We start from the raw sequence: 22,457 nt of genomic DNA, 5'->3' as shown, positions 1-22,457 counted from the left end.
TTCTTTGCAGGCATCTAATCTTGTTGTGTATTCCAATCAGTGCAGCTTCTCTGTTTGTGGCTCTATCTCAGCTACAACTTAACTTTTGACACCAAAAAGGTATCTGATCTTGAGAGTAACCACGTTGTTGGTTCTGATAGAAAATGACAGTAGCGCAAAGAAACTGGCAAAAATCTTTTATTCATTGTGACACTTGCCAGACTCTACTTTTGGGGACCAATTTCGAAAATTATTAGTATATTGATGATGGAAATAAGTCATAATTGAAAGAAATGAACACTTTTTCGTAATTCTTCAAGAAGGAAAGTGAAAGTAGAGTATTGAGAAAAGTAATGAAATGAATCAGCATCGCCATGCAGAGGCAGCAAGAATGGCCCTATCTTGCCATCCCAAAAGCAAGCAACCATTGTCCTCTGTCAATTTATAACCATCACAGGAGTAGAGACCCAGTAATATTTTGGATTGTGTGACTGCATTTGCACTCAGTGCTACTCCTTTAAAACCTTTTCCTTCCATCACCCTCCTCCACTTTTCTAACCTCTCGTGCCGCACCATTCTCTCCATTCCCTCACACGAAACTATGTTCATTATCTCAGGTCCAAATATGTACTGTTCCAATTTTGCCCTCTGTGATGAATCCCCTGGAAATGTAGCGTCCAGGGAATCAAAGATGGCCGAATAGTAGTGCAGTGCCTCCAGGAACCGACCCAGGAAATACGGTCCGTTATGGCTCGCCTCTTGCTCCACGATCGTTACTATATTTGGAGCTTGGTCTCTGATCATGCCTAACAAGTTCCCAATACAATTCCCTGGGACTCGATGGAGTCTATTCACCGAATTCACCGCCAAAGCCTCACCTATCCTTCTGTTGAACATGTGCGGTTTCAAATCCTCAAGCTGCTCCCCCACCGGGTGAAATTCAAAAGGAACGTGGAGGGACTGCGCCAGTTCTGTCAAACATCGACCTGTTTCCCTGACCGCTTCCGGATACGAACCCACTCCTGTGATACGAAGGAAAGGAGCACCGCCAGGTCGGGCTGCTAAGGCCTGCATAAAAGCCGGCCACTGATAACCTTGAAGGATGTCTAAATCAATAACATGAACGCGCTCCTCTGCTTCAAATGCTTCAAATATGGCTTGATTAGCTGTGAAATGAGCAAATTTGACATAAGGGCAGGCTTGGTAAAGAATCTGATAGATCTTGAGGATTTCAAGGGAATTAGGAGGAAAAGGATTGAAAGGTTTTGGGACAGAGGTGCTGGGTTTAGTGGCTAATGTTGCGGCAAGTCTAGCAGTAAGAGCTTCCGTGAAGCAAGAAGCCACTCGTTGCATTGAGTCACCGATTGGGGTGACTACTCGATTCAGGTGGTGGAGATACCTTCTTGCCAACATATAGTCCTCTTTGGAGACTGCTTCAGCACAGGCAAGGAGAAGGTGCACCAATTGTAAGCCACTGTCCTGTTCCTGCATCTGCACAATTTAATTAGCACTTAATTCCTATGTATCTGGCGACATGCGCAATAGTTTATATTTGTCCAGTGTAGTAGATGTCCAATTCCTTTCATATATAATAAAACTTTTGTCTAGGACAAATTGCATGGTGATATATGAGTTCACTGTAGACACATGTTGCAATTTAAGCTGCATTTACTAAAGTAAAACAACTGTTGTGAAGCTGGAACATTCAACACTAAAACAGAAGCATTGGAATTTTGAAAAGGCACTACTTTTTTTTTTAACATATATATATATATATATATATATAACTGTATTCTCTAGTTCTCATGCAAATATAACATATATATATATATATATGTTATATTTGCATGAGAACTAGAGGATACAGTTTCACAGTTAATGTGGTAAAACCCTTGATAAGTGTCGTTCAGAAAGGAGAAACAGAAAATTATAGATGGAAGTATACCTGATCAGGTGCAGCAACAACCAAATTGTGATTGATCATTTGCGTATATTGTTGTTGTGTTGATGGTAGTTGAACATGTGTTGGTATTTGTTTTTGTTGCTTCTCATGGTGTCGTTCTTGATGTAGCTGTTGTGACAGAGGTGCAATAGACCCCGTCTGGAAAATCTCATCGTCTACTTGTCCGACAGATGTGTTGCTGAGTAATGATCCCATAAAGCTAGCGGACGTATTGGATGATGAATTTGGCAACGCCAGGCACTCTAAAAAATCAGGAATTACTGAGAGAGACTCGGAAGAGGATCCAACATCTGAAACTTTGAGTGTGGAATATTCGGATGCCAAATCATCATCTAAGAAACTCTCAAGAGCTGGCAGGTTAAAGCTCTCAATTTGCATGAACTGGTTATTAGGAGAGTTGAAAACTTTTTGGAAGGGGCTAAGTCCCTTGCCTTTATTAGTGGAGTTGTAATTATTAGGTCTCAAGGGAGAGCGAGGAGGGGAGCACATCATCATGCTCTGCCCATGAATTCCCTGATTATGATGTGTGTATGTGTTGTTATTGTGAGTAGTAGTAGTAGTACAGAAAGTCGAAGTCGAGGAAAGGTTCCTGACGGGGGAAGAGATCATGAAATCTGCCTCCAGCTGATCAGCAAAGAAGGACTCCCAGATTGAGTTATCAGGAGATTGGATTTCAACATCATCATCGTCGCCACCTCCGGGAGGGAAAGTGAGGCTGGTAGGTATTAAGCTGCCACAATCGAGTTCAAAGTCCGAGGAGATAGGAGTGACTTTCTTGGATTCAGAAGAGGCAAGAGAGTCCTCTGGAAGCAGTTTGATGTAAGAATTCTGGTCCTTAAAACTTGTTATTTCACTGCCAACCTCATTTTTTATTATGTCGTTCTTTAAACTCCCCATGTTACCACACACCTGCTTTTTGCGATCAACTTTTATTATTATGATTTGATGTCATATTAGAAATGTAAGTTGCAAAATCAGGCGAAAAGGAAAAGAAAAGAGATTTTTATAGTTGAGAGTTGAGAGGTTGTCATTCGTCGGCTTGTCCAGACTGTAGCATCTGAGGCTTTTTCATTTTGCATGTTTGGGAGTTTGTGAGTTTTATAATGGGATTTGGAATTATACCTTCCTTTATTACTAAAACTAAAATTTTCACCTCTTAAACTAAGGTCCAGTTGTACGAAGTTTCGTGGAGTGGGTGGGCCGGCCCAGCTGACGGATATATAATAATAACTAAAAATAAAGTATAGTGAAATCCGCAAGAGGGGATTGGTCGAAGCGGAATGAAAAGGATATTAGATAAATGCAATGCGTCTTTCTAGGTTACAATCAACTCACTTTCCCACTTAACAAATTTATGATCAATTCTACCCATACTTACTTTTAACAGTATTATCAAATCTATCCACTTCCTATGACATCACAAAACATATATAGTGAAGAAATGAACAAATATGGAGTGAAATTGATAAAACCTAAATTCTTGCTATGTAATGTCATTTGTTTCAAATTTAATACAGGGTATGCATGTCTTTGATCAGATAATCTTCTATTTTTCTGAACTATTTTCTATTGTTTTTAGGTAGCATTAATGTGAAAAGAGTATGATTACACTCGTAGATTATATTTTTATTAGAAAATTAAATAAATACATTAACTTGTAAACCATTAAAACAGCTCAGCGAGGAAAAGGTCGTGTAAATGCTTTCCATGCGTTTGAAACCAAAAACTCCAAACTCCTAATCCTAATTCACGAATTAATTTGAGTCACATATACATTGTTAACACTATTGGCGCTTACGATACCAAGCTTGATCTTAAGAGTTGTCTGTTATGTTATTGTGGTAAACTTAACTTGATAATGTAGTTTTTTAACACTATCAATGCATGGAAATATATAGTAAGTGCATCAATCTGCAAGATACAATTTCACTTAGTCTAGTCTTTTGTGTGTAAGGAAGAAAATAGACTCTCAACGCATTTGGATATGAAGAGTTTCTTTTCATTTTCAGTAGCATCTACATGTTCTTCAGGCCAACGGCGGAGTCACAATCACGCTCCGTACATACTTTAAAATTGTGGCTCAAAATTGCACAAAATTACTATTTTCTCTATGAATTTCCCACTAAAAATATTCACAGGTTATTCTCACAAATTAGTGAGAAAAAAATAGTAATGTTTACATCCATAAAATTAAAAAGTTACCTACTATTTCAGTGAAAACCTATTTTAATTGTATTTTTTTCTAGTGAGCTGATTTGACGGAAATGAATAAAAAAAGTCAATGTTGTATATAAAATTTTCTATTGATTTAGGACTAACAGTAAAAAGTCAATAAATAAAAAATAAAACTGTGCAAAGAGGCCACTCTTGTATGATAGGGGATATTGGGATAATCGCTAGGCTACTGCAAACTCCTAGGTTTTGCATTTTAATTTCATATACTATATATATTTTTGGGAAGAAAACAATACTAAATCACAGATGATTACTATGCTGTTCAAAGAAAGAATTGTACAAGTCCTCCTGCTACCTTCATTTTTCTAAAAAAATTGAACTAAACATTTAATTTAACCTCAAAAGCTATCACTTTGTCTATTGTATTATAAAATAAAGTATCTTGGCATGTGTGGAGCATAACATTTATAACACATGTTTCTATGACAATGGTAAAAATGGTATCTTAGGCTAATAATTGGCGCCGTTGAGTTGTAACCTTTTAGGTTTAATTTCCACTTGCTCTTGTTGAAAATTATTACAGTAAAGAAAATGTACTTGTTGATGAAATTGAAAGACAATTGTTTCTGCTGTTAAAAGACAAACTATATATATATGTAAGATAGGAAGCTAAGGCCGGAATTAAACATTTTAAGGAAGGTGACAAATTAAATGTGGAAGAGGAATTAGAGAGGATACGTAAATTTGTTATATATATATATATATAGCATAATGTTTGTTGAATTAATCGTATATATAAGAGGAAATTAAAGTAAAACAAGGGTGGAGAAATTGACAGCATCGTCTCATGTGGCGTCGAGTTTGGAATGCTTTTTCTCTTTTTTGTGAAGTCGGCATTTTTCTATTCACTAATTTCCCATCGATCTCCACCTTATTTTGATTAAAAAAAAAAATACTTAATAAAATTTATTATTATTCCTCAGCCATACATAATTCCAATATATATTACCAACAGTGAAAAGTATATAAACTGTTGCTAATTAATGAATGTTGCATAGTTTTTTATTTGTAAATTAATAGTAATGGATACTAAAAAATGAAAAATATAAATTATTTTCCCCATCACAGAAACACTAAATATATAGATGGAGCGGCAAGAAAGTTAGGGTCACGTGTAATAATATAACAAAAAAAAAGGCGTTTGAGCTCGTCTACTTCATCTTTTAATGGACAACGATAGGTATTTAATGATGCTGCTACTATTTGTTTTGAGATCCACATATATTTACGACGCTTTCACGCAATCATAAGAATTGGACTACTCGAATATAGTAATATCCATAAAAGAAAATAATCATATGTGAATTTGAAAAAGAAAGACAAATAATAACGAACCAAAACCATGAATACACCAAGGACCAAACAACATATATAGAAAAAATTATTTTATTACTATATCATACACAAACATTTTGCACCCTCTCAACTTCTTATATACCTAACTTTACAATCAGTTATGTAATTGTATCAATGCTTCATTTCAACTTGGAAACAAATTAAATTCATTTGCTTGCTTAATCATAATACTCCATAAAACCATAAAGGTGCAATGTTTAATATGCATTTGCCATTTTTCACCTGTGACCAGATAAAAATTCACAATCAGAAAATTATGATAGATGTCAAAATTTACAAGTAACATATTATTTGGGAGTTATATATGGACTTGAAAAGACATACAAGTAATGAAGATTAGTAAGAGTAGAAGTTATGAAGATGTAAATGTGTGATTAGTTAAAGAGATTAATGATTATTAGTAATAGAGTAGGTTTTTTTTTTTTTTATATATATATATAGAGAGAGTGAAATGGAGAGAAAAATGCCATAAAATGAGAAAAAAAAATTCAAGACCATAGAGAAGTGTTATATCACATAACTTTTAATACTGTATATGAATAGAGTGGTATATATAGTAAAAAAAATAAAATCATATTTAGTACTCTGTTGTTTTTAGTAAAAGAAGTAGACTATAATTTTGTGATATACAGAAACACTAGGATCAATGAGCACTTGAGTGAAACAAGAATGATATATGTACACACAACTAATTTACAGGATTTCAATTGAATATTTATTCATCTGCAAAGAGAAAAAAGAAAGATAAATAATTTGTCTTTCTCCATTTTCGCATACATTTGTTATCTCTAGCTACTACAAGAAGAAGAAAAAGATAAAAATGATTTCTGCAAAAATATGTATAGTTATATATCATAATGATCTGAAGTCTGTTGATTGGTATGCTAGCTAACATACAAATGGAAAATCCACATTTCTGACTTTTTCCCTTTATATTCTTTTTGGATACACATAATGAACAATTAAATCGTATGCTAGTTATTGATTAGGGGCAGCTAGCTAGCTTAAAGGAAGTAACATTGCTTAAATTATAACCGATGTGAAGTGAAAATTCATTTCATTCATCATCACATGCATAGTTATTTAGGAGATTCTGGAAGAAATAAATACTGATTTTATTTTTGTTACAAGTATAATGTGGAATGCGCACAGGTTGGTTGTGAATCATATATTACAAGTGATGCTTTTATAATTTCCCTCCTCTATCACGAAACGTGAACGTTCAAGACCAACAAATCAAAATCCTAATATAACGTACACACACAAAAAGAGATTTTCCCACCAATTATTTTCATACACGTGACATGCCAGCTTAATCCCATTCTATTCTTCCCTCTATTTTGGCTGGTAATATGATTTGTCCAATTTAATAAATAAATTAGCTCCCACTCGTTAATTCAACTAGTCTAAAATTGGGGTTTATTTTTACAATATATATAATTCAAATTGATCCATGAGAAGATCTCTTTTTGTGAGTATGGTTTATAGTCACATAAAGAATAAAAAACTTTGTTAGTTTCAACAAATTATTAGCAAACAAACAAAGAGTAGTTTTTTCTTTTTTGGGTTAGAGTTGAGTTATGACCAGCTAGTTGTTGGCCCAATCCATCTCTGTCCAAATAACTGTTTTTTCTTTTTTTGGGTTAGAGTTGGATGAGTTGAGTTATGACCAGCTAGTTGTTGGCCCAATCCATCTCTGTCCAAATAACTTTTGAATGAGTTAAATGACAAAAGTATTCATTAGTTGGGGTAATCCATTTTAATCCACTTAAATTCAATCTAACTGGCTTATTTGAAAATTTCAATTTGGGAAAATTATGCAAAATAACAAACAATTAGTCTATATTAGGTACTATAACTACAATTTAAAAACAGTATAATTCGGGACTTACAACAGTTTCCCCAATTCTTGTTATTCGTCTGATTCTTGATTTGTCTAAATCCAAAATTAGTATAATTCGATTCCTGATTGTAAAAATCCACAATTTGTACTCCCTCCGTCCCATTTTATATGACAACATTTGACGCGCACGAAGTTTAAGAAATAATTAAGACTTTGAAATGTTTACCAAATAACTCACTTTTCTCTCTCCTCATAAATGTATTAGAGTTATTATCTTTAAAATTAAATGGAACCAACAAGGATAAAAGAGGAATTGTACTTTTAAATATTTATCATATAAGAAAATGTGATATTCTTTTTGGGACTGATAAAAAAGAAAATGGTGCTACATAAAATGGGATGGAGAGAGTATATACTTACTTTTTATTTGTTTACTAGCAAGAGAAATGTACAACATCGTTTTGAAATTCCTGAATGTATATACAAAATTTGTATATACTTGTGATATTTGTATACTTGCAAGTGAAATATACAAACGGACAGAAATATACAAACCAAAGCCTCCATAGCAAACAAAACTATAGCTATGAAGCGCAATTATTGAAACTATAGTTACCTTATTAATTTTGAAATTTTCTCTTCCTGTTTTAACTAAAAGCCCAAGAACGTAGTCTTACCATTAGGCTGGCATGTGAGAGTGGCCTCCATAGTGTGTATATATATATATATATATATATATATATATACAAGGATAAAAATAACACCCTATACATCCCCATTTAAGTCATAAACGGAAGCCTAAATTTTTTGCAAGTTTATCTGCTTTTTAAATTTAGTTTATCAAAGCCTAATGTGAGAGAATTTAGAAGCAAACAACTTCCATCCATTTTGGATAATGTTCAGACCGTAGATAGCTGAAGTTTAGTCATTTTGCATGAAGTTCAGGCTATATATGTGACCGAACTTGAACAATTTTTTTCTATATGACTTAACTCACTTGGTGTTAAAGTTGCAAGTGATACTCTCTCTCAGTGCGCTATTGCTTGTAACATTGTAATTCATAAGAAACACGATTTGACACCTTTACTAATAAAATGGAAGTAGAAGAATGAAAAAGAGAATGAGAAGTGAACTTACAATAAATGTGAGTGAAGTAATGGTTGGCTGAATTCTTTGCCTCTATGATATTGATATATCACATGATTCTGAGTAGGAACAATCCTTCTCTGTGGCCAGACCAAATTTATAATAGATATGGGGAGAGTGGCAAGTCCGTGACTGGCTCCTTGGGGTAAGGTCAAATAATAAGTACTCTATTTATTTATAGTATCACGTTAAGAAGCAAGGCCACCATAAATTACAACAAACATGTATGAATGAAAAGGAAGGTCTATTTATTCCTCTATGTAAATGAATTTGTCTACTTCCCACTATACTCTCTTTCCTACACATCCACCCTTACAAAACTCCAAACAAAGTTCACATGATTTGTTTGTTTCTGAATTCTGACTAGCAATAAGGTTCGATCCCTGTCTCCCTCTTTCTAACTTTGATCTCTTCTTTTTCATTTCTGTCATCACTTATACTCTCATTATCCATACACACATTCTAGCTCATTTCTTCTTAAAAAAACATAAAATTCTTTTCTTCAACTAGTCTTTTTGTGTAATATATCAATCTCACATATAATTAGTTGTTTTTATCTCAATTCCTTTTCAAGTCTCACCTCAGTTTGCCATGACTACTACTACACTTGTCCTGTTGGTGGTCTCATGCTGCTTCTTGTGGTTGAGTCTATCGTCAGCAGCAAAAGTGGTTAATCCACAGATCACTGTCATGGGTATGGTTTACTGTGACATTTGTTCCAATAATTCCTTCTCCAGGCACAGCTACTTCATGCCAGGTAAGTTTTTGAGGCAAATTAAACATTTTTCATCTTTTGCATAAAGCTATCTAAAATAGTTAAAGTCCTATACACGGGAGGTGGCAAATGAACAGGTTGAACGGCTCAAAGCTCATAAATGGGTCACGGGTCAATACTCTAACCACCCCCAAATAATCAAATGCTAAATGCTTCAAGTTCTTCCAAATTTACAATATCCCCAATCTTGAATTTTATATATTTGGGTTTGAGTTGAATTTTGACCCCTTAGGTTAATCATCTGGGTTCAACCCAACAAATAGGTCATAATCCAAACCCATTAAAACTTGGTCGATTAATTGGAATTGATGGCTGAACAGGTGTAGAAGTGAAAATAGAATGCACCTTCAAGGCAATGGCGACAAGGACGGCAGAACTAGTATCAGTGTCAGTGAACAGAACTACTAACAAATATGGAGTTTACAGGTTGGAGATACCTTCTGTGGATGGAATAGAGTGTGCTGCTGAGAAAGCAGTGGGCAATTCCTGCAGGGCTAGCCTTATTGGAAGCTCATCTTCGTTCTGTAATGTACCTGGCTCTACAAGAACCACTACTGATGAGATTACAATCAAATCTAAACAAGCAAACATGTGCATCTATAGTCTCACTGCTTTGAATTTCAGACCTTCTAAGAGAAATGTTGCTCTCTGTGGAAATTAGAACTCCAACTATCTTATTTCCTTTTTATATGTCTTCTCTCATTCCCATTTATAGGGAATATAATATGTATAATTCATGTCCCTTTTATTTCCAGTAATCAAAAGCTATGCTGTTAAATACAAGGATATGTATTAGAAACAGGCACCAAGTCCTCATCCTTGCCAGAGGAACTGTTCTTAGATGCTTAATTGTTCTTGATGGAAAACAAAGAAAGAAGGTTCAAATTTGTGTCTTATAGCTCTTTGGAAATAAGAATCTCATTTTACCTTTTACTGATATGACAACTCTATATTCTCATCACTTGACTCCAACACTAGAGCTCAGATGCTAGCTGAGTTTTTACTGACATGCAAATAGTGAAAATAATACTATGCCTTGATCAACTGCAATAACACAAAAAAAAACTTACAAGCCTAAGCATGGCATAATGATTCCTTTGACTCATTGTTACAAGAGACTTTCCAATTTAACTCCATCTCATATCATGAATGATTTAAGCAGCAATTTCATCGCAAATCCAAACCTGTAAGCCATTTTCAACCATGGAGGTGGATAGACAAGGAATATAAAGTTAATATCTGGATAGAAAGTTAACAAACATCAAATGTAGCTCAAGCTTGTTATACATTTGTGAGAATTAGTTTACGATCTCTTTTGCCTGCACCAGATTACGGAATAAGCTGCTTATGTTTCAGCACACATTTTAATACTTCACAGAAGAGTAGGAACGGAAAGCAGTTCCAATTAGCAATGTTTTACTTCAATACGGACTGTACAAGTTCAAAATCAAGCCTTAAACAACTCATGGAAAGCAGATGCAGTAAAAACATTCAAGTATGACACGTCCTGTCTCTTTGAGAATTTTTTGGCAAAATACAGTACAAGAACTTCTATTTGAATGGTAAAGAGTCATTTCCAGCACGTCTTGATCTGTACATTTCCAAGCTTTTCTTTGAAAAGATAGCCAGAGCTTAAACAATTCATGGACATGTAGAAATCATGCCTGACCACACTTGCTTAGGCATGCAACTCCCTCTTCTAAATAATCTTGTCTATTGATCCAAAACTCAGGGGCATCCTGCAGAAATTATTCAATTATCTACTTATTTCTGTTAACATAATAATGTTGCTTTCAAATTGTATGCTCTTCAATTAGGGTGTGCATTGATTCATTGCAATCCTTTTCCTTTTTGGCATAATGAAAAGAAAAAACTTAAGAACGCTCAAGGAGAAGAATGACGAGAATTTATTTTTTTAGGTGAATGAGCTTCCTGACTGGAAGAATAGGACAGCAAGAATAATTTAAACATGGAAATATACCAGCCACTATGATTTCAGCATAATATTAAACATTTAAGTTACGGCATAAAATTCTTTTACTTGCTCTACTAAGTGGACTTTATTTAATTTAGTTGCATTCAGCCACAGGAACATCTCTCATACACAGATTATTTGATCAATTGCAGAGGAAGAACAAGAAAAAGAGAAGGATCGGAGGGATGTGAAACACAAATTTCCTTGTGCCTGAATCTGATGATTGCACGGGCCTAAATCATATCAAAATAGTATAATCCAACATGTGCCACAACCACTTCAATGGAGGACAGAAATAGAATATTCAAATCCAGAAAATTATGAAAAAGTGTACACAGATTAGAAAAGGATGTATCTTATTAGCTTTCTTTTTGTTTCTCCTGGGAATAAATTCTTTTTTATATGCATGAAAAAGCAAGGAGCAGAGATGGGGCTACAGAGAGGAAATCGATACCACCATACCTTCATAATTCCGGCCAGAACTGCACCACCGAGATACACCATATGCTTTCTTCTGGGTGGATCTTCTATTCGTAAGCGCAATTTCTATTGCAGAAAACATATAAAATAAAATTTTCAAAAATAGAGAAAATTTCAACAACTTAAAGAAAACCAAGAAATGCATCATAAAAGACAGCAATTGTAGGCAATGCAATCCAACTCCCTAGATATGTTAAACCCTACTCGTACTTTTCCAACTACTTTCTTATCTCCATCTCTTGATTGACTTGACCTCATATAGAGCCGAAATCACCATAAGCTGCAGCTACCAGTGAGATTGAGGTATTTTATTGTGGTTTGTGGGTAAGACTATTTGAATAAATGCAACTTAGTTGCATAAACCTTATTCATAAACCAAAAACCTCAAGAAATTGTGAAAAGAACAAATAAGAGTCACACAGTACCTTCAAACCATCTTTGTTCCCCTTCAGAACAACATCAAGATAGCGGTCCAAAATTTCTTTCTCAAGGCTGTCAATGTTTAAAAAGAAGGGAAAATAGCTGTTATTAAAGGAAACAAGAATATGATGAGTGTGGTCATGAGGTGGGTAAGAAAGAGTTTCGTTCCTTATATTCCCACAGTAAACCAAAAGAAATGTTAACTGCAAAAGTAAAGTTCAAAGGAATAAATCACAAAGAGATGAAAGTCCTTCTTGATGACAGCTCACGGATATTCTTAACAGAAATTCTTCATGCATTAAAGTGTATACCTAAATTTCCTAATATAGCACATTTCTAAACAATACTCATATCCTCTCGAATAGAATTTCATACTCTAATTTATGATACGTAACAAGATGAGAGTTAAAATAGTATGTAGTGAAAATGAATATATATTTCACGTTGATTTGCATTTTTAGATATGCCTTCATGCATTTCATGGTCGTTATGATACTAACAATTTCAGAAGGGTACTTATGAGCAGGAGAAAAATAGAACAACTATGAGGAATAAGTCATCAGTCAGATATACCAAAGCTGACTGCTACCAGGAGGAGGGAATCAGCAAAATTTTGATACCGTAAGAGGAGAATCATAAAATTCAAAATCCACAGGGAGGTGAATTAGAGTTCTTCGCACAATAAAAGAGTGTTATCAAAGTTATAGCATAACAGTTTTACAGTTCAAATTTCTCTGCCAGATTGATTAAACATTAGTCCTGAGGAAAAAATAATTCAAGGATATACTTTGGTTCATAAACTCAAAGCAAACTGTCACACCCGTTAAAACTTCCTAGTCTGTATGACAATAATGTAGCATTTAGAATCAACCACGCACAATTGCACTACTCAGCTCCAAGTTCTCAAAGCTTTATAATAAGGAAGAGTATTTTGAGTAAGTTACCGACTAGGTAAGCCAGGATACATGGTACTTCCACCACTCAAAACAATATGCTGGTAGAGCTGCAAGTGAAAATTTAAACATATGATGGATGGCAAATGACAACACTATGGCAAAGAATACAGAAGAAATTTCAAAGTTGAAGTACCATCATCCTGTTGTCAATATCCATCTCCTGAATGCAGCGAAATACCATGTCAGCCATGCCATCACCTTCAACATCAATAAGATCCTGAAATGGACAGAAAAAGTGACACTTAGCTTCCTTCCACATACAGCAACCCATCAATAAATATATTGCAGAAGCGTGAAATAATATTTAAAATTCCTTGCACATACATCAACCCTTCAATTAGAATTTTGGAGAAACGTGGAATAATATTTCAATTTAGCTTTCTTTCACATACATCAACCCATAAAGTAGAAGTTTGGAGAAGCATATAATAGCATTTCAAACAATGCAGTTCAAAGTTCAAACAATGTGTTCTTGCTTCAATTTTTTCACAAGGACTTAATTGACACTTCATCTGAAACAAATTGGTTCAAAGATAACACTCTATTGCTTTGCTATTGAATAGTTGAGAGGTAAAAGAACTACCAAATTTAAAAAGCTGTACGACAAAAGATGGTCATGGTATTAGATAACAAGTGTCACATTGACATTTGGTGTTACATGGGATTTGCAGGATTAGATTGCTTTATGGGAATACATCAATTGCCTTTCATCTTTACCACTACGAGGAAAGCAAATCTGGTGCATTTTTATGTAAAAGGTATGTTCTTGATTTGTGAAAGAGGAAAATAAAAATGGGAATGCATGCTCACTGGAGTAAAAAGAGCCTCAGGTGCCTGGAACCTCTCTGTGCCAACTTTAAGTACCCTCCCATCTGGAAGCTGTTGAAAAACAAGTGAAATAATGAGTTACAGATGACCAAGTTTCTTATGGGAGAAAAAAGGATCTTTGCTTCCAAGAGCAAAGTACCATACCTAATTGCAGTTCAAGGTAGTAGAAAAGCTTAAAGAATAGTAGTGCCTTTGTTTTTTCCAATTAAAAGCTTATTATGGATGGAGCCTACTCACAGTATAATTCTTAACAAGAATTGTCGTTTCAAGCCCCAACTGATACTCTCTCTTGTAATCATAACTGCAGTAAAGAAAATATCATTACTCGCCAGAAGAATTAGTAAAGGGATTAATTTACAACGCAAGTAATTCACCTAATGTAGCAGAGCTTTTCTTTAATATCCCTGACAGTCTCAAAATCGGCACTTCTATTCATTGCATACCTTCAGATATGACTGACCATCAAAACTCCAGTAATGGTTTAAAATAATCAAATTAGCATGAATGACCCTATTTAGTTTATTTCAAACATATGTTGGCAATTACCCTCTCCGAAGTAGCAGATCAACCATATAAGACGTTATATGCCGTCCAGCTACATTCATTCTTTTCGTGAGGTGAGGAAATGAGTATCCATCTACAACAGGAACCTGCACCAACATATTTCTGAATAACATACAGAAGAAAAAATATCCCCACGGTTCATAGCAAGTATTACCATGTGCCACCAAAAGAACAGAGAGCTGAAAAAACACTGCCTTTATGACCAGCTTGAAGGAGCAATCTTATTAGACAGGGAGCCCAATGGACTATGCAGGAAAAAAGTTCTAGTTTTGGGAGTAGCAACTCCTAGTTTGATTACCTCAAACTTTATGAGAATTAACCTTCTCTTTTGAATCAATGTTGAACCGAGACAAACTATAGATCATGAAACAGCTATGCTTATGGAAAAACTTACAACATGTGTAACTCCATCACCTGAGTCGATGACAAGCCCAGTCAACAAACCTGCATATTGGAACATAAAAAATGAGCAAATCCATCATCAGATAGGGCCCAAGTAGAAGCAAAATATGACTTAGCCCCACCCTTGTAACAAATACCCGCTACAAAATTGCAATATCAAGACTTATGATGGTCCTTCTCGCAACAACAACATACCCAGTGTAATCCTCCCACCAAGTGGGGTTTGAGGGTAGAGTGTACGCAAACCTTACCCATAGATTTAGAGAGGTTGTTCCCGTTAGACCCTCAGCTTAAATAAGCATGCCAAACAGTTTGAAAAAAGGGGATACAAATATGAGAGCAATAACTACAATGAAATAATGCGAAACGGAGAGCATTACACAACAAAGTGCAGAAAGAACAGTAACGATGATGAAGTAATGCAATATTCTGAGCACAAACTAAATCCAAGAACAAGAAACTACGAGAATAGTGCTAATATTACTGGTAAGAAGGAAGGTCCAAGTATTACCACCAACCGTATCTATTGAGAATAATAGTAGTTAGCATAAAATTATTTAATTTGCACATTAGTTAGTTAGTTAAACATTTTACATTCCATTAGTTAGTTAAGTAGTTAGTTAGTGGAGAGAGAGTTAACAGCTGGCTTAACAGCCATGATAGCTGGCTAACACACTTGTATATATGTATGGATTCATTCTCATTTTACAGTTTAACAGAATATAGAGAAAATTTTCCCAATTAATTCTCTCACTAAAATTTTCATGTATCAGAGCTGTGAATCCACAAGATTCAGATTCACAATCAATTCAATTTGAAGACTTCGAAGCATCCATTGAGTGAGTTCAAAGAAGATGATATTGACATCAGAGGATAGTGCAGCAGCTACAGTTTCAGGAGTTTCAGCTGATACTCTTGATGGAATTGAGAAAAATCGAAATCATCCACTATATCTTCATCCCTCTGAAACTCCTGGGAGTGTATTGACATCAGTACAACTCACAGGGGCTGAAAATTACTCATTGTGGAGCAGATCGTTAATGATTAACCTTCGTGCTAAGAGCAAGCTGGGATTCGTACTTGGAACTTGTCGCAAATCTGATCACAAACCTGAATTGGAGGAGCAATGGGAGAAATGCAACGCATTCGCGTTAGTATGGATCATGAACACGGTGCCTAAAGAGTTATTGTGTGGAATCGTATATGCATCAGATGCAACAATGGTTTGGGAAGATTTGAATGAGCCCTTCAACAAGGTTGATGGATCTAGAAGCTATCAGCTTCATCGTGAAATTAGTACAATTAGTCAAGGTAATTTGACAGTTTCTGGGTACTTTACTAAATTGCTACTTCTATGCAATGAGTTTGACGCACTTGTTCCGCCTACTGCTTGTAACTGTGATAAGTCCAAAGTGTATGTTGATCATCTGCAATTTCTGCGATAATTTGTTTCTTTGATGGGTTTGAATTAGGTGTACAGTCATGCGAGGAGTCAGATTTTAATGATGAATCCATTACCTAGTGTGAGTCGAACTTATGCTATGATAACATCTGATGAAAGTCAGCGTATGACAGCTGATTCCAAAATTAGTAGAGATATGCATGAATCTATGGCTCTATATGCAGGAAGGGGAAATAATCTAATGATGCATTCTGGAAAAGGAAAATTTGGTAGTTCTTCACAGGAATCTTTAGCTTTGTATGCTGGAAGAGGAGGCCACACAAATTATGCTAACTTCTATTGTTCTCAATACCGCAAGAAGCGAGAGAATGCGCAACTACCAAACTAACCTTCTACCCAAATCCGCCACCTCTAAACTCTCCTATCGAAGGTCCTTCTCACATATAATTGAAGATGATTATGCCCCAAGAACTCATACATGTATAATGGTACCTTGAGCATACAATGTTAGAACGGCTTGAATTTGGATGAAGACACCAGCAAAGTTGTACTTCTCGAACATGGTTTCTACCTGTAATTCAAGTAAATCAGAGTATAAGTTAAGAATCATTGAAGCAGTAAAGAGAGAGAATGCTTTTCTCGAAAAAGTAAGACATTAACACAAACCATCATTTCACGATTTTTAGATGGATTGAGAGGTGGATCTGTCAGGAGAATTTTGCATTCTGTTGGATCTATCTTCACAAGCAGAATGAAAGGAAAGTTTAGTTAGTTAACCATGAACTTATCATACAATAAGCATTTCAAAGAAAAATTAGCAAGCAAAAGTTTAAACCAATCAGAAATCTTCACAGGGAAGTTAGCAGTAGAAAAATCTACCTTCAGTTCGTTGAAAAATGCATGGTCCCACACATTCCCCATATCATCCCAGTTTTGTACAATTCCATTGTTGACGGGATAAGATAAATCCAACTGATGGCGCAACTTCAAGCATTCATCTCCCACAATAATATCCTAGAGGAAGAATGTAATGAGTTAAACATTAGTCAACAAGCCTATGAGTACACTTACTTATGAAGCTCAACAGTCAGATAAAAGTGATGATGGGAAGAATCCCAATGTCCTAGTTACAAGCTATAAGTTTAAACAAAGAATCCAGAAGAATACTACGTAAGCAGAACTCAAAAAATCCTGAGGTGTATCAGAAAACAAAATAGAGTTAAAACTTCATTTCACAAGAAGTAGCTATAACATCTAGTTTAGCAAGCAACTGTAGAACTAATGAAGTTTCAACCCAGATTTTCTTTCTCTAAGAAGAGCTTACTAGTTTTTGATAAATACAAGAGAACCCTAACATTTCCAATGTAGGGTAAGCATGAAGTGAGAGATATTTACCTTCAAGTCTTGTTCCATAAGGGACTCTTCATATCTTAGCATTGGCCTCCCCACAACACAAGGGAATACAGATGTGGGAAAATTCTCACCCGCAAAGCCACACTTGACATACTGCATTAGTTCATCAAAACATTGAGAATTGACACACCATTTTACTGTCCATATAGACGTCAAAATAGTTCAAAAAGTATATCCCCATGACTGGCCCCAAAAGGAAATGCTAAACAAGAAAAGAAAGCAAATACTCTGTACAAAACAGTCTCTCACTTCATAAAACTGAATAGCAAGCTCCACTAGGAAAGGAATAGCATCATGATTGAGTCGTTAGGATGATGATCTTCATAACCAGAACTGAATTCAAAGTTTGCATCATGCGAAGGAAAACTGACTTAAGGAGATTTGGTTTCCAGGATTGAGTAGTTCCAAAGGAGAAATAAAACTAAAAGTAGCTACAACAATTCCACCTCAACTCCAAACCAGTTTGGATCGGCTATATGAATAACTGACCATGTTTCTCCATTCAAATTCATCTCACACCAACATCATACAAAATATAAAGCAGTATAGCGGCATATGTACAAGTTGAATGAAGTAATGTGATCATGCTAGACACACACCAACTTTTTTTCTTGTGATAAATGAAAACTGTACTTTAAATTGCCGGAACGGAATGTGTCCAACTAGAAAAATCGATATAGAGGAGTACTGCACCCCCATTAGTTTCTGATTGATGCATAGTTGACAGACTTAATTTGAAAAAATCCATTACCACAAGGATAGTGTAATCTTCAAAAAAAAAGAATGGCATCAACTCAAGTTAGCAGATCGTGATTCAAGCATCGAAATTGAGAAATTTCTACTCAAGGTGGCGTCTTTAGCTGCTTCTCCGGAAGTATATATACTACAATTCATTAATGCCCATTTTCTCTAATATATTAAGTAACATTTCAGGTATTAAGACCTTAATAAAATCAATTTTGATTGACAATTGCTCAATCTTCAGATGAAGTTCCTCTATCATCGAATCTAAACTCAAACAACACCAATTCGAAAGAGAGAACAAAGAGAATACCCCAGTGCCGTTGTCGCAAACGACAACGTTTCGATTATCCATCTTGTAGCTACTCAGCTGGATCAATCATGAATTCCACTTTTGTTAAACTTTGAGATTTTTTTTGCTTGCGGAATCAGCAAGGATCGAAGCTTTTAGTTGGTAATGGGTATGGCCATGGACTAGCTCCGGTTACCGGAAGTTAAAAAAACATTTTTCGTTTGAGTCCTTCCAATTTCGTAAATTTTTTCATCCTCTGCTTTTTGCTATAAATATTTACTCCCTTCAAAAATAATGTAACTTGAAATAAAATTTAAGAAAATAAAGTAAAATTTTAATTTTTTAATTTTAAATTAAAATTATATTAAATATATAAAATTATTTTTTAATTTTATAATTTTACACATGTCATATAAAAGAAATTTATCAAAACAAAGAAAAAAATAATTTTTTTTAAACATATTAAAAATAGAAGGTTTTTTTTTTTTTAAAACGACACGATTGTTAACTATCGAAAAAGATCTAAAATTGAAATAGACGGAAAACTGATGCCAAATACCAGTAGCCGGTATTTGTGTTACACCAAAGTAAACTTGTCTTTGGCATCATATTTGCGGCTGTTTTTTATACTCTAAAAATAAAAATTAAGTCATGGAGCTGAGATATTATTTCAGACAGGATAAATTATATGTATAGTATTAAAGATCTAATCAAAAGTGAGGTTTTGTTTCGCCCAATAAAAAAATGATACATAATAAATATATATTTTTAAAAATAAATATGGGATATACTAATGACAAATTAGTTAAACGGTGAAAGACATTTTAGTAAATGCTTTAGAGGACCCGAATAGATGAGCAAATCATAAATGGTCCATCAAGCATGATCGGAAAGCACTAAATTGTTCGGGAGATATGGTTCAAGTCCGATGAAAGAATGAAATTAAAAAAAATAAGGATAATGCATTAATACATCCTCAATTTATGCTCGAAATTTTGGAGATACATTTATAAAATACTAAGATCTTATTAGCCTCTGAACTTATTTTATTAATAATATTTTACTTTTTTTTGGCCTACGTGGCACTATCTTATGGAACTAATGCTGATTGATAAAATAAGTTCAGGGGTAATAGGACCTAGTACAGTATAAGTGTGTATCTGAGATTTTAGGCATACTTGTGCATTTTTTCAAAAAAATAGAGTGTCAGTTGAATATTCATTGATGTCGAAATGGAGCACTAAGAGTGGTTGGACATCTATGATAATTAATGGTAAAATTAATTATCGATATACTTTTGCAATTTCCAATCATCAACTAACTAATTTACGAGTAAATTCAAAATTATTATCATTCACAAAATAGAAGAAAAAACTATGGTTGTTATGTATGACCAAAAATAAAACAGATCCTCTATGTATTATGGTTGCTGGTTTTGTATGTTAATATGTCTGTTGTCTCCCGCATTAAAGCGTATGGAGATTATGAACATCTGTAAGCCATTTCTTTCCCCAACTCATTAGTACAAGTGAGAAGGTTTTGTTGCATCACTTGAAATAACTTGAAGATTGGATCTGGTTTTGAAGAAGATGATATTGATGCCAATATTTCATTGCTTACTGCTAGATGCATCAAAGGGGATTTGCCTTGAATCCACTTCAAATGTTCAACAGCCAAACTTATCTCTTCAGCATCTGCTAAAAATTTGAGAAAAATCAGATGGGAGTCTAAAAATGCTGTATCAGTGCTTTGGTCATGGAGTAACTCCATTGCTGGAACCAAATAACCTGCAATTGTAAAAGGTAAAAATGAGAGAGATTCAACCAAATATAAAAACTTCCTTTGCAGTTAATATAAATCACAAGTAAAACATCATTATCACATATATGGAGTAAGTAATACCTTCCTTGCAGAGGCTGAGTATGAATGTACACAAGACGGAACATGCAAGGATTTTATCTTGTATAGCACATTTGCTGAAGACTTGAAAAGACATTTTGAGATCTTTTGCTTGACAAAGCCCTTTAAGGACTGAAGTGTATGTAATAGTATCAGGTACTACTCCTTTCTCAATCATGTCATGGAAAAGCCTACAAGCATCTTCAATTTCACTTTCTTCTGAACATTTCTGAATAAGAATATTGTAAGACTCTAAATTGCCAGGGCACCCATTTGTGAACATCTCATCCCATAACCGTTTTGCTGGTCGCAGTAGATCTTCTCTACAGCAAGCTTCTAACAGGAGATTGTAAGATTGTATATCAGGAACTGCACCTTTTCTTCTCATGTCACGGAGAACTTCGTAAGCTTCTCTCACTTTGCCGGCCTTGCACAAAAACGAAACCATAATATTATAGCTATGTGTGTCAGTAAAATAGTTTCTGGAAGACAATTTTTGAAAAACTTCAAGCAATTCATCTAGCTTCCCATGCTTACAAAGGTTTACACTTAAACTTGTCACAGTAACAAGATTAGGAGACCTTTCTCTATCTAGCATGAAGTTGAAGAAGAAGATGGCAAGTAAAGGATCAATGTCTGAAACTGATCCTGTCAAAGCATTGAGCAAATCATCATCCATAGGAAAGTTACCAGACGCAATTACTTTGCCCAAATCTTTAGCTTCGGAAATCAGCCTCTCCGAAATCAACTCAAAGATGTAGTCTTTATAATCGTTATTCCTTGGTGCCACCCCTAGTTTCCTCTTCTTCTTCAAAACCAAATCTTTGTCAACTACATTTTGCATATTCGCAACAATACTATAAGCAATAAAATCAGGTTTACATTCCCTTATCCTCAATTGATCAAAAGCAGAAACAGCTTCTGGTATCCTAGAGTGAGAACATAACCCGTGCACGACTAGAACTGCCAAAAGGGATCCATTAATTCCGGAAAAGTCAATCTTCCTAACCTCATCTAACAAATTCAAAGTCTTTTCCAACCCATTAAATCCACAGAATCTCCACAAAAACACACCAAAACCAAGAGTGTTCAAGCGAACACCTCTGTGATTCATTTCGTCGAACACCTGAAAAGCACATTTATAGTTCCCTTGTGATGATAAAGCAGCGAGAAGTGAATTACAAGTTTGGGATCCAATGTCGGATGCGAAGGAAGGGAAGTCACTGAAAATGGAAAAAGCTAAATTGGATTTCTTAGCAATGATGTGGGAAGCAATGAGAGAGCGAACTAGAGAAGGATGGAGGGGGATTTTCTGGGCTTTTACCTGTTTAAGGAGGTTATCAAGGGGGTTGAAGTGGCGAGTAAGGCAGAGAGAGTTGAGAATTGAATGGTAAGTGGAGGAGTCATGAGAGAATCCAGGTTGCTGAGAGGCCCAGTTGAAGAAACCGAGTGCAAGAGAATGGTGGTGGACAAGAAAAGGGTCGATGACTCTGGCGACGAGTGTCGGGCTGAGTGATTCCCGGCATCCGAGGCGATACAACGTTTGCTCTAGCGCTGGCGTCCATGTTTGCCTTCTTTTCTTTGATGCGTGGATCAGAGCTCGGCTTATTACACTTGCAAACTCCCCCACTGATCGCCTCATCCTCCCTATTTTACAAATAAAGGAGCTAAACTTGTTCTATCCAAAAAGCTATTCATTTGAAGGAAAAAAATATTACCAAGCGCATGCTACTTGTAGCCATGAACAGCAGACTAAAGGGGAAAAAAGGATACGTTAGGGGACTGAGG

General features: G+C 35.1%; 4 protein-coding genes and 1 long non-coding RNA gene across 5 annotated transcripts; 1 reads left to right on the top strand and 4 right to left on the bottom strand.

Annotated features, from left to right (window-relative positions):
* Positions 1–220: 220 nt before the first annotated feature.
* On the bottom strand, positions 221–3,010 carry LOC101261388 (GRAS family protein RAM1-like). The gene is made up of 2 exons (XM_069294621.1): positions 1,925–3,010; positions 221–1,470 (listed from the first exon to the last, which is right to left on the bottom strand). The coding sequence occupies exons 1-2, from the start codon at positions 2,837–2,839 to the stop codon at positions 343–345; spliced, it is 2,043 nt and encodes a 680-aa protein (XP_069150722.1). The 5' UTR covers positions 2,840–3,010; the 3' UTR covers positions 221–342.
* Positions 3,011–5,549: 2,539 nt separating this feature from the next.
* Positions 5,550–8,658, bottom strand: LOC104645664 (uncharacterized). The gene is made up of 2 exons (XR_739489.4): positions 8,514–8,658; positions 5,550–5,755 (listed from the first exon to the last, which is right to left on the bottom strand). It is a non-coding gene; the product is annotated as an uncharacterized lncRNA (long non-coding RNA).
* A 67-nt stretch (positions 8,659–8,725) lies between these two features.
* LOC101262972 (pollen allergen Che a 1) lies at positions 8,726–10,234 on the top strand. Its single transcript, XM_004231713.5, has 2 exons — positions 8,726–9,279; positions 9,618–10,234. Exons 1-2 carry the CDS (start codon positions 9,114–9,116, stop codon positions 9,956–9,958), a joined length of 507 nt encoding a protein of 168 aa, XP_004231761.1. The 5' UTR covers positions 8,726–9,113; the 3' UTR covers positions 9,959–10,234.
* Positions 10,235–10,680: 446 nt separating this feature from the next.
* Positions 10,681–19,398, bottom strand: LOC101263559 (actin-related protein 2). Its single transcript, XM_004231715.5, has 15 exons — positions 18,792–19,398; positions 17,720–17,830; positions 17,204–17,338; positions 16,991–17,062; positions 16,817–16,895; positions 14,915–14,964; positions 14,503–14,606; positions 14,331–14,399; positions 14,194–14,257; positions 13,939–14,007; positions 13,262–13,345; positions 13,117–13,175; positions 12,178–12,244; positions 11,735–11,818; positions 10,681–11,036 (listed from the first exon to the last, which is right to left on the bottom strand). Exons 1-15 carry the CDS (start codon positions 18,831–18,833, stop codon positions 10,956–10,958), a joined length of 1,170 nt encoding a protein of 389 aa, XP_004231763.1. The 5' UTR covers positions 18,834–19,398; the 3' UTR covers positions 10,681–10,955.
* Positions 19,399–20,073: 675 nt separating this feature from the next.
* Positions 20,074–22,446, bottom strand: LOC101261686 (pentatricopeptide repeat-containing protein At5g14080). The gene is made up of 2 exons (XM_004233536.5): positions 20,673–22,446; positions 20,074–20,557 (listed from the first exon to the last, which is right to left on the bottom strand). The coding sequence occupies exons 1-2, from the start codon at positions 22,309–22,311 to the stop codon at positions 20,253–20,255; spliced, it is 1,944 nt and encodes a 647-aa protein (XP_004233584.2). The 5' UTR covers positions 22,312–22,446; the 3' UTR covers positions 20,074–20,252.
* Between the last annotated feature and the right edge of the window lie 11 nt (positions 22,447–22,457).

The sequence above is a fragment of the Solanum lycopersicum genome, chromosome 2, assembly GCF_036512215.1.
Source record: "Solanum lycopersicum chromosome 2, SLM_r2.1".
NCBI lineage: Eukaryota > Viridiplantae > Streptophyta > Magnoliopsida > Solanales > Solanaceae > Solanum > Solanum lycopersicum.
This window is presented reverse-complemented; position numbering and strand designations above follow the sequence as displayed.

Excerpts from the sequence above, each read along its gene's own strand:
- LOC101261388 (XM_069294621.1), bottom strand. The coding sequence starts at position 2,839 with ATGGGGAGTTTAAAGAACGACATAATAAAAAATGAGGTTGGCAGTGAA. Across the intron at positions 1,471-1,924 it reads TTGTTGCTGCACCTGATCAG|ATGCAGGAACAGGACAGTGG; the intron begins GTATACTTCCAT and ends TAAATTGTGCAG.
- LOC101261686 (XM_004233536.5), bottom strand. The coding sequence starts at position 22,311 with ATGAGGCGATCAGTGGGGGAGTTTGCAAGTGTAATAAGCCGAGCTCTG. Across the intron at positions 20,558-20,672 it reads ACTCAGCCTCTGCAAGGAAG|GTTATTTGGTTCCAGCAATG; the intron begins GTATTACTTACT and ends TTACAATTGCAG.
- LOC101263559 (XM_004231715.5), bottom strand. The coding sequence starts at position 18,833 with ATGGATAATCGAAACGTTGTCGTTTGCGACAACGGCACTGGG. Across the intron at positions 13,176-13,261 it reads ATATTGACAACAGGATGATG|CTCTACCAGCATATTGTTTT; the intron begins GTACTTCAACTT and ends TTTCACTTGCAG. Across the intron at positions 11,819-12,177 it reads GGAACAAAGATGGTTTGAAG|AAATTGCGCTTACGAATAGA; the intron begins GTACTGTGTGAC and ends TTTCTGCAATAG.
- LOC101262972 (XM_004231713.5), top strand. The coding sequence starts at position 9,114 with ATGACTACTACTACACTTGTCCTGTTGGTGGTCTCATGCTGCTTCTTG. Across the intron at positions 9,280-9,617 it reads GCACAGCTACTTCATGCCAG|GTGTAGAAGTGAAAATAGAA; the intron begins GTAAGTTTTTGA and ends ATGGCTGAACAG.